This window comes from Aulonocara sp. 'chitande type north' Nkhata Bay, linkage group LG18 (assembly GCF_057382095.1).
Source record: "Aulonocara sp. 'chitande type north' Nkhata Bay isolate Kocher_YH1m ecotype deep benthic linkage group LG18, A_spYH_male_GT1.1, whole genome shotgun sequence".
Lineage (NCBI taxonomy): Eukaryota > Metazoa > Chordata > Actinopteri > Cichliformes > Cichlidae > Aulonocara > Aulonocara sp. 'chitande type north' Nkhata Bay.
Window position 1 is genome coordinate 33,300,797 of NC_141361.1, and position 15,443 is coordinate 33,316,239.

Below are 15,443 nucleotides of genomic sequence, written 5' to 3' on the forward strand. Positions count from 1 at the left end.
TACGATAACTACTTCACAGACAAAGGACACCCTAAAATTCGATGATACTTTGATTCAGTTGTCTTAACTGTATATTTGGCAGTTTTCTATCCAAAATGATGACGACCATTACCGAGTGCTACCTTGGTAGATATGCCACCTGGAGCTTTCATATCTCTCACTGGTTATGGATCTCATTCACTGAAGATCAGCAGAGTTAAAACCTCACAAAGACTCTTTATAACTCGTAGCTTTGTGACATGTGGGGCCTGATCTTTGCATGTCGAGCAGATGAGCTTTAGCAGAGTTATACATGCTCACACGTTGTAAGAGAGGTGACTGTGGACTATGCAACTTTCTGCATGTCTTTAAAGGTTTTTATCAACATTGTCTGAACAGACCTAACTGGCTGAGTTTGTACTGATTTCTATGTTTAGGAGCAGGGTTGTTTTTCACTACACAGTACTTTGCCTGAATGCTTCTCTTCTGGGAGAAGACGGCCAATAAGCAACACTATGGCAAACATTAGTTTAGAAAAGGAGTTTCTATTTATTAACACCAACAAACAGTCAGCTCTCAGCACAGCAGCACAGCACAAACTGTCTGAAGAGGGCGAAACAAACACTTGGGACTACTTAAGCAAACGAGAAAAGATTAGCCAGCTGGCTGCAATCATAGATCATAAAGACTGATGTCATTGGGCTGTGAACCCAGTTATGAAGTGTCAGACTAAGTGTTTTCACTGTCGCCATTCAAAGTGGACGTGACAGGCCGAGTGTGGCGTGAGTCTGAACGCTCGCTAATGACTGTGAGTCACACGCTGTGGATAACTCTGCTTTCTGACAGATAATTCACTGTTTGTTTGTTTTGCACGAGCCAAAATGATCCAAACTGAGTAGCTCATCAGAAAATTGACTGTCTCTGCAGCTCTTTTCTGATGCTTCAGTTAATTTGGTCAAATTAGCCACAAGAAGGACTTTTTCCCATCAGGCCTGTCTGGTCAAAGGGACATTTGACCATTAGTGGAAAACTGTGGTCATTATCAGCAGAACACAGCTGTCACAGTAATGATTCCAGCCCCATTGTTCAATTCAGTTTTTTATATCGTTATATTGTGAGGGAAAGACAATCGTTCAGAGAAAATCCCATCCATCAAATGACACCGTAGTTTTCCTCTTGACCCAGAGGCCACGAGGTTTGCCAAGCTCTCAAAGGGCTGACACAGACAGCCAGTTTAAAATCACTTATAAAGCTAACACGCCTCCTTTGGACAGTGGGAGGACAGGGAGAGCCTATAAACTGAAGGCACCAGTGGATTCAAACCCACAACCTTGCTGCCAGGTGACTGTGCTGTCACATTAAACCACCTTCCCAAATTCATGTAGGTTAGCTGTGTTACAGCTAGCTGATATTATCACACACAGCCTTTGGACACATGGTGAAACTGCAGGTTTTGCTTTTCAAATTTAAGATTACTTCAAGGTCACAAAAACGCTTTTAGCCATGCTTCAGTATTTGTTTCCCAGCAGTTGTAAATCTCACACGAATGATGATGAGATCTGGGAGCTGTACAGCTGTTAGCTGGACGGGTCTTCAGGTCTTTGTGCTCAGCTGTGATTGAACCAGTGAGACTATTTTGCTCTCCAGTGAACGATTGCTTATTGAAATTTGAACCATTATACTTGATAAGGTGGTAAATATATCTATTTTTCTCGGTTTGTGGGTGTCCTGATTTACAAATTGGAGTAAATTAAGAAGGAAGCATCATCCTAAGGCTTGCTTTAAGCTCGACACAGCTCTTGTGGCTTTTGTATCTAGTCACAGAAGAGGGAAGAAACCCCTGCAGAGAATCTAGAGCAGTCTTTAGAGCAAACAGGCGTGTCCTCATCATGCACCGGACTCACTCAACAGGGCACGCAGAAGTTTGGAGGGGTGCGGGTGGGCAACGGGCCCACAGAAGACGAAGCTGGCATCATGGACCACGACCAGCTCTCCCAGCACTCAGAAGAAGGCGATGAGGTGAGTCTCATCACTGCCACATTCTGTCCTCTCTCAGATTCTGCTTTGAATTGGTTTCTGTTTCGAATATATATTTTAGTAGGATTGTGATGTGAATGATGCTTTCAGCGTCATATGGGCTCTGACTATTCCCTGGGCTCCCACAGATGCCCAGAGGTCACAAAGCACAAAATGTTGCAGCTCCATGTTTCAGATAGGACATATAGAGCAATGGCTGCTTATTTCAGGTGCAAATGGACTGAAATAAACACACTAATATCCCTTTATAGAGATATTACAGTGACGTGATCACAGCAAATGAAAAAAGATGGCTTTTCCATTTCAGGAACATAAATATGAACGAGAACCACCCCCTTTGTTTCAGTCAGTGACACAGGGGTCGGGCGTCTCTGGCTTCTCTTCATAATAAATCTTGAGTGTTTTTGTCGTGATGACTTACACTGCACAGTTAGCAAGGCTGCATTTATCATCCATTCACAAAGTAAATATGAATGTTCTGGGACTTTCTCTGGAGATCCGTCTGGCTTCCTTAGAAGGATTACTTCCAGATCCTGACGATTTAATATGAGAATCAAACCTGTGAACCGTGTGGAAAAGCACAGTGGGTCCATGCGATGCAACTCTCACATCCCTGAAGTCGAGTTAAAGTTGAAGTGGTGTGGAAGCTGGTTCTGCATATCAATGCGTCACTCCACTGTGGCTCAGACAGGAAACACAAGAGGGGAGGTTCCTGTTAAAAACTGAGTCATGGTAAGAAGACAGGACACCCACTTTAAAGGTTTTACACATCACCACTAGGGCTGCTCAATTAATCGAATTTTAATCTCGATTACGATCTGGGCTTTCAACGATCATTAAAAATGACTGAGCCGATTATTAGCCCCTCCCTCGTGCTTTACTCTCGCGCTGCTCCGTGTGGACCGGCCTTTAAGGTGTCGCGGATAAATACAACAAAATAAAACTAGTACCGGTACCGAAAAAAAGAAAATTTATTCATAACACCCTGAAAAGACCCAGGAAAACCGAGTAAACGATAAAGACGATAACAAAATAACGCTGAAAACCGATAAAAACCCTGAAAACCAGACATTTCACACCTGAGCCTCAACTCTCGCGGCCCGAAACCAAACGACTCACGGACCGGTACCGGTCCGAGGCCCGGGGGTTGGGGACCGCTGATTAAGAGGACCCGAGGGAAGCTCGGAAAGCTAAGCAGAAGTTATTTGGAGAGGAGAGTGGCTGCCGTTGGTTGAAAAGAGGTAAAAACCTTCAGTGGTTGGAAACATTATGGGTTCAGTCAGACGTGGATCAAGTAGACACAGTGTGTAAACTTTGCTACGGTGTCGTAGCTGCACCACAGAGCAACACTGCAAAGTTCACTAAACAGATGTTTACATTTTTCATTTATTTCTTATATTGCAAACATTTGCACTGTTATCAGTATTTGCACACTATTTATATTATTTTTTGACAATCTTTAAAGTCATTATTCAACACGTTGTTATTGTTAAATAAATATCGTCAAATAATCGAGATCTCAATGTCAGTGAAAATAATCGTGATTATCATTTTTGCCATAATCGAGCCGCCCTAGTCACCACATAATACAGAATCATCTGGCCTTAGCAGGTAAACACAACCTCAGACGACCAACAGCATGTGACATATTACACCGTGTCATTATTTGACAAGAATGAAGCTAAATTGCAGAAGCAGTGAGTGGAGGAAGTTCAGCCTTTAGCAGGTTAAGTAGCAGCAGGTGTGACCACCTCTGCGAAGCAGAACTTGGCCTTCAAGCTTTACGCTGTATGTTAACACAAAGCCACAGTCTTCCTAAAAGTGGAAGTCCGTGCAATGCTCAGAGAGACGGCAAAAAAACATAAAGCTTGTTCTGCAGCCTGAGCATCTCACAGCGAAGGACTTGACCATAAACGTCTTCGTATACCAAAGTATTATAGCGTCAGGTGAGGTGTCACCTGTCTGACGGCTGAAGCTCGGTTGACACGGGGTCAGCAGGAGTTGGAGGTGTCGTAATGGCCCAGTCAGTGACTGACATGCTGTGGTGGGACCTTCAGACATCTGTGCATGAAGTGGGAAGAAGAGTGTTTCAGGTTAAATGAGTGATGACATGGTGCAGCGTGTCCCGTGCTCTTCACTGAGGTGGGCTTCAGGGATGTTAGAGGTGTCGTTTCTTTTTACCATGACTGTAACATCAGAATTTTAGTTTACACTACAGGGACTCGTCACTTTTTAAAAACCTGCACAGAATAACAGTTGTGTATGAGACCTAAGCATTCTGGGAACAAACCTGAGCTCTTATTCACATCATTCACATCATAAACATGACAGAACTGAATGATTGTGTACGGGTTACAGAGCGAGACATCTTATTGATGAGTTCCACACACGTCCTCGCTTGGATCATGTCCCATTAAATCTGGGTGATGAAAACTTCTGAAAGATTTGATTGTGGATCGCACCACTGACCTTTCACCTTTGCTTACTTTCAAGCACTCAGAGGAAGAGCCGGTAAGATTCAGAGTTTAACGTTTCCTGAGCATGTCTGAATGCTGGCTTGCTTCATTTGGTTTTTGTCATGTTTGAATTGTTTAAATGTGCTTTAATCCTGAACTGCCAGGCATGCATGAATGAAGGTACATGTTTGTTTGCATGACAGAGTGAAAAAGCCTCTCGCCCTGTGACAGGTGTGTTGAGTTCGTATATAGAGCTTTTCTATTCTAAAGCACTTTATAAGGATACTTGGTGTGCAGACTGGAGCAGGCAGGGATCAAACCACCAGCCTTCCGATGAGGAGATGACCTGCTCTTCATCCAGAGCCACAGTCATCATTATGGAAAAACGCAGAACGTGTTCAGATATCCAGTAACTGGGAAAAGATGAAGCAACAGTTGTTACTTTGTGACCAGATCAAAGAGCAACAGGTCAAGGGTCAGTTTTCACTAAAATCCATCTAGTTGTACTTCTGCACAACCGGAGTTGTTGCCCCCGTCTCACCGTTTCGCCCCTAAAGCTGCGTCCATAGTCAGTCAGGTACAGCCCAAATTTCAAGCTGTCACCTGAGCAGAAGTCTACCTTTTGTTTCCACTATCAGCGGAAATGTTTCCAATTCAGTCATTGGCCTCAGTGTTTTGTGCCATTATGGCATGCTCGTATTCATACTTCTGTTTTTCATTAGTGATCCTTTGAATGGGAACAATGACTCCTGCTTCCATGAACTCCATTTGTCTGATCCAAAGACAAAAGGGGAGCATGGAAAGAGGAAACCAGATCAGCGCCAAGCAAAACCGAACAAAAGCTACACGGAGCGTTTGACTGCCATGTTTCCCCCTCCCTGCTCGCTCCACACAGGAAAGGCCAGCCTCGCTCCAGGATGGAGAAAATGGAGGAAGTGCGCGGGCTTTACAATAAACAAACACCTCCCTGAGCTGTGATCTGGCTGTGGATGAAGAAACTTCTCTGCTCTTTGTTTTAAAGCTGATGAGAGAAGTCACAGGCAGAGGTCAAAGGTCAAAGCAGCTTGTCAGCAGCAGAAGTAGCTGTTTCCCAGCTCTCTGGATTAGCATGCTCGCTGAGTTATGCTACACAGCATGTGTGAGGGCTTCCTCCTACATAAACAAAGGTTACCCTGCAGCATGCTCTGCTTCCTAAACTACATCTCAGATTCTAAACAATGAAACATGTTCAACATTGATCCAGAGAACAAGGTGTGGTCAGAGAGTTCGTCATCATCATGAAGACAGGCTTATTTGTATGGGGCTACATACACTTCTAACCTGATGGATTCTCCAACTAAGAAGTCCTGAAGCCTGCTGAAAACAGGAGTTTACATCTGCTGTGAGAGCACACGTGAACACGTTCAGGAAGTGACCTGAAGTTAATCTGAAGAGAAACTGGGCCAATGTTTGGTTCGATTTTATGGTCACACCTCCTGCATGTACACACTCCTGTGCTCACGCTGTTCCTTCTCTCACTACAGTTTGATTTCGGCGATGTAGCTGTCCACCAGGCTATCCACACCATAGAGTACTGCCTGGGGTGCATCTCCAACACAGCCTCTTACCTGCGCCTGTGGGCCCTCAGCCTGGCTCATGCACGTTAGTAGCGACTCTCACACAGCTTTGTGTTGTTGATGATCATAAACATTCAGAGAAACAGAACTATGTTGAGTAATGTTGTTTACTGCTGGATATTCACTGTAAACCTTGTTGTCACGACTGTTTGCACAGAGCTCTCGGAGGTGCTCTGGTCCATGGTGATGCACCTCGGCCTCTCATCCAGGAGCGGGGGCGGGTTCTTCGGCCTGGCCATCATCTTCGCATTCTTCGCCGTGCTAACAGTCGCCATCCTGCTCGTGATGGAGGGGCTGTCAGCCTTCCTGCATGCCCTGCGTCTGCACTGGTTAGAGTCACACTTACACGCAAATACAGAGTATCTGTGACGGGGTGTCAGAGTCACTTTGTGATCTGGACCAGGGAAGCTCCCCTCTGTGTCGGTGTGACAGGCACAGTGTCCAGTTTTTGTTTTATGTAATATTCAATACTGAACTGTAACTTTTTCAAGGAAGCAAATTTGTATTCAGTGTTTGCATAAAAGCCTTATTTTGATGTGTTTGCTACGAGCAGGGAGGACACACATGAGGTCAGAGACACGTTTGAGTGTTCATTGTGGAGGACACCACAATGAACAACGGCTGAAAGGAAAAACCAGCATCACTTTGCTTAGTTCCTAATGTCTGTCCAGCTTTGCTGGGCCTGTAAGTTTGCCACCCCTGATTTATGATTTGAATGAGGACAAAACCAACAGTAACACGGTGTTACTGTCAGAGCATCTTCAGTGCTCTTTGGCCCTGATTGAAAATCTGCTGGAGCCATCTTTACAAAAAGTCTCCCAGGTTTTCTGTTTGAGGCCTGATAACTGTACCAGCTGTAGAACGACTCCAGTGCAGTGTTGGTGTGTTTGAATCAGCACAGACCTGATCATAAGATGATTACTCTGACTGCAGAAAATATCCACTCACAGGCAGCTCCATGCATCGCACGTGAAAGCAGAAAGTAAACTGTCTTCAGGTCTAAACAGTCCCGCACTGATGGAAAACAAACACATGAGTGTGTGTGTGTGTGTTTATAGCATCTCATTGACATAATGGTTTCCCTAGCCGCGTACCCTAACCATTAAAAATGAATGCCTGACCCTGAACCTTTCCATAACCTAATTGTAACCCTGACACTAAAACCACATTTTGAGTCTCAAAAATGCCTTCAAACAAATCCTGGTCCCCACAAGGGCTGTTTGTCCCCACAAGCATAGTAAACCACCAATTTGTGGTCCACATGAACATGTTAATACCCACGCGCACACACACACATACACACACACATACACACACACACACACACACACACACGGGTACTTTTGCCAAAGCTCATGAGGAATTCCAGCAGAATCGGACCTTCTCAAACTGGTTTACTGAACTGTTATCATACCGAACTCCAGAGGACCTTACACACCTTCCAGCTCCATCGCCTCCCAGCACGCACTCCGCCCTGCTAATCCAACTACACTGACATACAGCAAATGTCAAACATTACACAGCAGTGAAATTTTTCAGCTGTGCAGTGTAATCGTGCTTTGGCTGGCAGCTGCACGCTGCAGCACACGTCTATGATTGCTTAGGTCAGGGGTCGGCAACCTTTAGCACCCAAAGAGCCATTTGGAGCCGGTTTCCACGCAAAAGAAAACACTGGGAGCTGCAAATACTTGTTGACATCTAAAATGAAGATAACACTGTATATATTGATTTTTACCTTTATGCTTTGTGTGAACAACTAAAGTAAGTAAAAGTTTATTTATTAAGCGCTTTTCACAGACAGGCAGTCACAAAGCGCTGTACACGAATATTAAAATAAACAATACAGTCAACAGACATTATACACAATGTAAAAGATCAAATGTAAAGAATATAAAATACGTAGATGAATTTATTATGAACTCCATGAAGTGCTACAGAGAAAACTACATTTTATTCATGTAATGAACACATTTTGAACTCTTAAAGAAATACAACAAAAGCTGAACTAAAATAATCCAGCAAACAAAAACTGCGTGGTCTGCAGCGCCGCTGCTCACCTGTACTCTGTGATAGCATGTATTGTAATGTGGGGACTGTAGTGTTGGACAGCTGTGGCCGATTAGTCTTTCCTGTCATGCTCACTGACGTCTGCTTGCTGGAGGCTCTGGTGCGTTTTAGTGAGGTGGCTCCGTGGACGAGTCGGAAGAGTCGCACAAAACTGTCAGACTTACAGACGACAGCACGATAACTTTAACTCGTCGTCTAATGATGAAATTTACATTACTGTCTCGTGTCGGGTAGAAGTCCTGGTAGCAAGTGGCAAAACTCACAGGGTAACACACTGGCACTACAGTTGGTGTTTGAGCTGGTAGCTTTACAGAGTCGTTTATGGGCTGTCTACAAACGAACCACAGCACCGCTCAGGCTGGCAGAGTTGGTCTGCTGCAAAAAGGAACGCTCTGTGAAAGCTTTGTGTTTATTTTCTTTAATCCTTCACGTCTGCTTTCACACAGAGTTTACGTCATTGTTCAGAGAGGATGGCCTGTGTGTTTTTGTTGGATGGAGGCACAGTGGTAATGCTCAGCCTTTCCTCTCAGGCTGATTTGTATAAGAAGCTGAGGTGGACGCTGCTCCAGCACAGCTGTGTTACATCCACACTCTGAACAGTCCTTCAGTTTGTGTTGTCTAGTCCTACCTGTGTACCGCACACATGGGGCACTCACCATGGCGACCCCCTGCTGAGCGCAGCCTGAAGTGAATATGACAGCTTAAGAAGAAGGTGACGGGACAACTTTGAATCCCGACGACCTAATGAGGTCAAAGGTCAACTTCTCTGAAAACCACTGAGAATTTTCAAATTCGTACCATAGCTGCGTCCATAGGCTGAGGGGCAGCACTGGCAGCCTCCAATAATGATGTCATCCCCATAATCTAAGCATGTAGGCTGGTCACTGTGTGTGTGTGTGTGTGTGTGTGTGTGTGTGTGTGTGTGTGTGTGTGTGTCTGGCTCATGTGACCTGTTATAGCAAAGGTATCTGTTGGACCTCGTCCATCAACAATGAATGTTTCTTACAAAGTTGGCACTTCTGGCTTTTCAGTCGCGACATGATCTGTGAGAGCTGCGCGACTCGTACACGGAGAGTTTGTTCAGCAGGATACGTGAAAGAAACGCGTTGTTTCCCAGCATGTCTGAACGGTACACATCATGATGTTCAGTTACTTTAGGTGTTTAAGGCGGTCGTGCACGAGTATCATCCCCAGAAGGGTTGACAGTAACGTCACAGCATCTGCTGAAAGTAGGGCTGAACGATTATGGAAAATAATCTAATTGCGATTTTTTTGCCCCAATATTGCGATTGCGATGCGATATGCGATTATTTTTTAAGGTCTTTGTCTTCTGTATTATTAAACAAAGACAAGCAATACATCATATAGTATGGCCAATACTATATTACATTAATTTTAAACTGTTCTTTCCTGGAAGACAGACCTCTGTTATGATGACATGAGGTGATGCATGAATTGATGACTGACATTTTTATTTAACTTCTTCAATCACAACAGTATATTTGAACATACACAATAGTTTATTTTTAGCTTACAAACATCTGAGCATAAAGTGCTGACAAGGAACCCTGGTGTAAACATTAAAATGAAAGTCAGTACAATGTGCAGATTGCAGAAATATACATAAAAAAAATCAGTGGCTTTACCACACTCGGTTTTTCGACATCTGTGAACTACTAGACAGTCATTCAATTAAAAAATAATATTAAATAAATAAAACTAATAAATAAAAAATACACACATCTTACTGATCTCTGCAGTCAGTAACATTACACATAAAGTGCAAACATAATAGCAATTGTATAAACACACACACAAACACGCCTTTAAAGTTTAAAGGCGTGAAATTGGACGGTCTAGCCTTCTGATTAGCGTCACCGCTGTCTCGGTGGAGTTTAATAAACTCGGCCGTCTGCTTCTTGCTATCTAAAATATAACCAGACACTGGTGTAAATTCTCGACTGTCTCATACTTCTGTTTAATAAGTTTTCTGTTTGACGTTTAGTCAGCTGTGTGAAAACCAAGGAGGAACCCACCCGGGGGATTAATAAAGTTTTATTTTATCTAATCTAATAACTTTAATCTCAGCCAAACCGATTTACTCACGAACAAACAAAACACTGAAAAAAGCCCAACAATAACATTTTTAGGTTGTCTAAGTGACTTATATATTACGTTTAACCCGAGCAGCGAAACTCCGCGGTGATCTGAAAATGATGTGCCGGGAGTTGTGCCGTTCTCGGCCGCATCAGTAACCCTCGAGCTCCCGGCTAGCTGTCGAGCTGGTGGGTAGCAGACGCCTCTGAAAACGTCGAAGCACTTTTGCAAATATGGGATATCTTGATAAACCGAGCAGATATTTGATGTTTACACAGCTACTTTCTCGCCTGAAAATATGTTAAAAGTTTATTTTGTGACCCAGAAAGATTAGTATGAGTAATTTTAAAACTTAGTAGCAGCCACCATTGTTGGAAACTGGAGTTTGGCTGGGCCGCGCTATGAATTCTGGGATATGGTAGTAATTTGGACAGCCTTCGGCGCGTCGCTGTGACGTAATCGGTCTACAAATGCGGCCTCAGGAGGATGCAGCCCATGAATTTGGACATGTCCAGAGTATAATCGCAGCCTTTGCGGTTAGAAAATTGCACTTGATCATGTCGCGATATTATCGCAAATGCGATATATCGTTCAGCCCTAGCTGAAAGTTCCTCAAACTATGCTGTCTGCTGTCTGCAGTGTGTGTGGTGTCCTGCAGTGAGTCGGACTTGTTTCAGACGGGTGCTTCTGTTGACTGATGACCTCTTGGTCACAGTGGGCGGTTCACACCCGAGTACTGCGTTAGCACTAGTGAGGCTGTGGTCCTCAGTCGACCGCCCACCGAGTGGATTTGCTGCCCCAAGTGAAGGAGTTCAAGTATCTCAGGGTTTTATCCACAGATGGGAGAAGGAAGAAGCAGGAGATGGTTGTGGAAGAGAGCTGAATGTGAAAGTGTGGATTTAACGTTGGATCGACCTCCCCACGCTCAGCCACAGTTAGTGTTGGACGGGCGATGAACAAGTCAGAGGTTTGGTGTTTGTGATGTGTTGTGTTTCTCCTGCATCCTGGGCCGTGTCTGTACATCACTTTTGTTCGTATCTAAGTCTGGAGCAACTTCAGATATTTCTTATTCAATCACCCACAGGGACACACAGTGAAGGTTCATGAAGCGTCAGTGTGTCGCTCAGCACACCTCTGTAAGCTTCAGAAGGAGCACCGGAGTATTTTTCACACAGCTGAGTGACTGAGTGGAAATGATGATGTTCAAAGTGAGCCTCCATGTTCCCCTGAGCTGTTCACGCCTCACACACACATTCTGATGAGCTGTCTGCACAAACACACCACAGTCCATAAAGCGTCGCGCACGTTAGGCTCAGGAATCTGTTTCCACGGCAGCGTGGCGAGGCAGATGAGAGGAGCGCTCGTTTCTTTCCTCTGTTTAAGTGTTGCCCTCTCACATCTCTGGAAGGCCAAATATTTGCCACAGCCGGGAAACATTCCTGGGCACTCCCTCGCTGACCGAGGCCAGCAACCATCTTAGCTTTTCCTCTTAAATGAAGTCATCACGGGTTGTCAGGGCCGGAGGCTTTCAGAATCCTAACTGTGGAAAAAACACAGCGGCTGGTTGGATACTGAGTCAGCCCGTGACAGACTGTAATGAGGTGAGTCACACGGAGTGAACCGTCAGGTCCTTCTAGCAGTTTTATTTCACAATCATGTGCTTTAAATGCTTTAAACTCCAAGTATCAGACACATGAAGTCTCGAACTGACCTGCTTCATCATTTTATTTTAAAGCCTGTAGAGCGCGCGCGCACACACACACACACACACACACACACACACACACACACACACACACACACACACACACACACACACACTCTTACGATCATCCTTTTCACATTGCTGGTCGGGGAATAATTCAGCGGCTGTGTGGGAAGGTTTACTGGAATGCCTCACACACACGGACAGATGAATTTTATCATCCTCACTTGTTTTTGTCCTGAACAGAAGTGATGTTCTGAAGCTCTGAGGTCAAACAATACACGTGCTGCAGGTTTCTAGACTTCTTTGCAGTGTGTTCTGTTTGCAACAGTCAGAGCAATGGAGCGATTGTACCGGTACCACACCAGAAGGTCCCAGATTAAAACAGAGCCGATGTGCATGAAGAATATGTTTGGAAAAGGAGTTGTCTCTGGAACAATGGCTTTGGCTGTCAGCTTATTGATGCACCTGATTGCTTCATCATAAATGTCTCAATAATGGATGAGCTGAGGGCGTGTTCCTCCATTTAAACGTCCTTGTACATGCTGTATCTCACAAAAGTGAGAAAAAGTATTTTGTTATATCTTTTCATCACAACGTTGAAGATATGACACTTGATACAATGTAAAGTAGTCAGTGTGCAGCTTGTGTAACAGTGTCAACTTGCTGTCCGCTCAAAATAACTCTACACACAGACATTAATGAGGACAGCCCTAAGTGAAAATGGTACGGCTCCAAACAAACTCCAGGAGCTAGGCAGGAAGTGAAGTGTGCAACTACAACGCTACAAGTTTACAAACTCATCAGCTGATTTGGACCAAAGTAAACGAACTGTAGCTGTGAGAACGCCCTCGGACCTGATTGGTCGGGTCATTCATCATCTCTGACCAAACTGTCACTGACTTTAGAGCCCAAATAAAACTCAGATCGCTTCTCGTCCACTCTCCTCCCACTGAGGTTGCTTTGATAATAACACATAAATACTTCTTTCCTCCTCCTGCTGTAACTGACCAACATCACAAAGTGCTGCTTGTGGGTTTCAGATGACTGTTGCTGTGCACTGTTGCTATATAAATAACATTGTGTCTGCATTTAGGTTCAATCCAAACTCCCAATTTGAGTTTTATCTTCTTTTCCGTTGCTGGGAATGGCTGGAAAGGCAGAGCACTGGAAAGGGTGTGGGCAGCAGCGGCTTGTTTCATTTAAAGCCACAAGTACAGAAACAGCCTCTGTGGGCGGGGCTAAAACAAGCGGCAGGAACCAGCTCTGGGGTGTACATGCTGGAGACATGTGGAGCTTCTGACTAGTTTAAAAAGGCTTTAACGGGACAACTTTCATACATGCTTGTGTGGATATTTAACCAAACAGTCTTCTCTCTTTTTCTTTCAGGGTTGAGTTCCAGAACAAGTTCTACTCGGGCCAGGGCTTCAAGTTTGTCCCCTTCTCGTTCGAGAGCATCCTGGAGGGAAGATTCGACGAGTGATCGGGCCTCGGCCCATCCAGCACAGTCTTCAGTGATCCCGTCCTGTGTTTGTGTGGCCGTGCATGAGCCCCAGTGCAGTGTTTTGTCTCCCCCTGGTGGCACTTTGTGAAGCTTTATTGTGTATGAGCTGTAGTTTAGTCCCTGTGAAGTGAAGCGTACTCCTGGGCTTATACCCACAAACCTGGTCTTTGCATTTAGACTGAAACACAGATATCACACAATCAGTCCAAACATTTTCACAAAGGTCAAATCAAGCTGAACAAAAGAATATTTTCATATGCAGCAGTTACGTGTATGCAGAGGTGCATCATCGGTCGCCCACAAGTTTATATACAATCAAACGTAAATAAATGATCGCGTCTCGCTGGATTTAAGGACATAAAGTCGTCTGTCTGTGTGACTGTCGTCATTAGTTCTCACATGCTGCTTACAGCTCACTGCTCCCTGGATCATCTTTCTATCCTTGGAGACCAGCTCCACCCGAGCTGCACCCGAGCTGAACCCGAGCCCCACCTGCTCTCATTCATCAGCTGCTGTGCTGCTTTCACACAGATGTGTGTAAAACCTGTGCTTACACTGTATTGTTTCTGTGAGGACACACCTCGCTCCAGTCGTCTGTGTTGCTCTTTGCAGGTAATCATTGAAATAATCTGATGGCAGCTTCGTATGTGAACGTGGAGCTTTGCCCTCTTTGGTGAACCCCAGCAGAAGGTTTCACACTAGCACTAAATCTGGCCCTAACATCGGGCGGCGCTGCGATCGCTCATTTACTCCCTAAATGATTTTAAACTGATTAAGCTCTGTATGAATATTTGGTTCCCCAGTGGTGGAGCACTACTCCGCTGTACATATGTCAGATCTCTTATCACATGGTACATCTCATGATAAATGCTTTGGCTGACTGGAAATACAGAATGTAGGTTTTGTAACTTTGACTCAGTGAGACAACATCCAGTCGGCTTTGTCAGATATTTTGCGATGTTTCTTTGCTCGATCACAACTGTGATCATTCCTGTAAGTGTCCATCTTACACAGTGACGAGGTTCTCACCGTTTGATTCTAACTTTTTAAACAAGCATTTGTTTTTAGTCCCCGTACATCACCTGTGATGCATTGTCACATACTTTGCCAGTTCAGTCACACATGCTCACATATCAAAGGAGACTTTATGCACATGCACGTCTCCATCTTTGAGAGTTTAGATCACAAACTAAGGCTGTTGTTGCACATGAAACAGCACGTTGAGCTGTTTGTTGCTGTGAGTCGAGCTGTTGCACTCTCAGGACTGATTCCACGCAGACCGTGATTATTGGGAGAGTTTTCACTGGGAACCCACTGAAGATCCTGCTCCTGCAGTGACAACACCTCAGCTGTGATGAGTGTTTTCACAGGTCACGTATTCCAGGATTAAAGCATCTTTAACAATGTGATATCAGCATTAGAATCATAATCTCATTGCAGCTTTTAAAGTGAATGTTTGGTTTGAATTAGTGTATGGCTGTAACCTGCTCCGTCTCTGTTTCCTGCTGTAAACCAGTTAAAGAGGGAACTGTCCAAACTCTGTACCGTCACCTCTGATTGTTTCAAAGCTTGGAAGATAATATCACATATAGACTTCAGGACTGTCCTTTGTTTCTTTAGCCTTTTATTTAATGGTTTGAAATCAGCGTCCAGCATCTCCAACTCCTGAGTATGTCTGAGATTTAAGGTTTAGTCAGCCGTTAGTCGGCATTCATGTTGGTTTGATCACCACAGCTGTTATTGAACTGGATTTTCATCATCCCTGTGTTTAGTTTTATGGGAACGTGTATTTGAAGTGCTGTAATGAACTCGTGTTTCCATTTGGATGAGAAAAAAATCAGACGTGCTGTTGATGTTGAACAGTGACAAGAAGTGTAAAGTGTTAATGTGTTAATAATAAACAGACACCTGGGGATTCATGCTGTGTGTGTGTGTGTGTGTGTGTGTGTGTGTGTGTGTGTGTGTGTGTGTGTGTGTGTGTG

General features: G+C 44.4%; 1 protein-coding gene across 4 annotated transcripts in view; it reads left to right on the top strand.

Annotated features, from left to right (window-relative positions):
- LOC147309024 (V-type proton ATPase 116 kDa subunit a 1-like) overlaps positions 1 to 15,380 on the top strand; it is a 30,641-nt gene extending 15,261 nt beyond the window's left edge. Inside the window, exons 18-22 of one of the 4 annotated variants that reach the window (XM_086272837.1) lie at positions 1,798 to 1,998; positions 4,510 to 4,527; positions 5,996 to 6,113; positions 6,246 to 6,417; positions 13,347 to 15,380. In XM_086272837.1, coding sequence (XP_086128963.1) covers positions 1,798 to 1,998; positions 4,510 to 4,527; positions 5,996 to 6,113; positions 6,246 to 6,417; positions 13,347 to 13,440 — 603 coding nt within the window. In that variant the 3' untranslated portion in view covers positions 13,441 to 15,380. The remainder of the gene's footprint in view (positions 1 to 1,797; positions 1,999 to 4,509; positions 4,528 to 5,995; positions 6,114 to 6,245; positions 6,418 to 13,346) is intronic. The other 3 variants (XM_086272839.1, XM_086272838.1, XM_086272840.1) reach the window with 3 other exon arrangements.
- Positions 15,381 to 15,443: the final 63 nt, after the last annotated feature.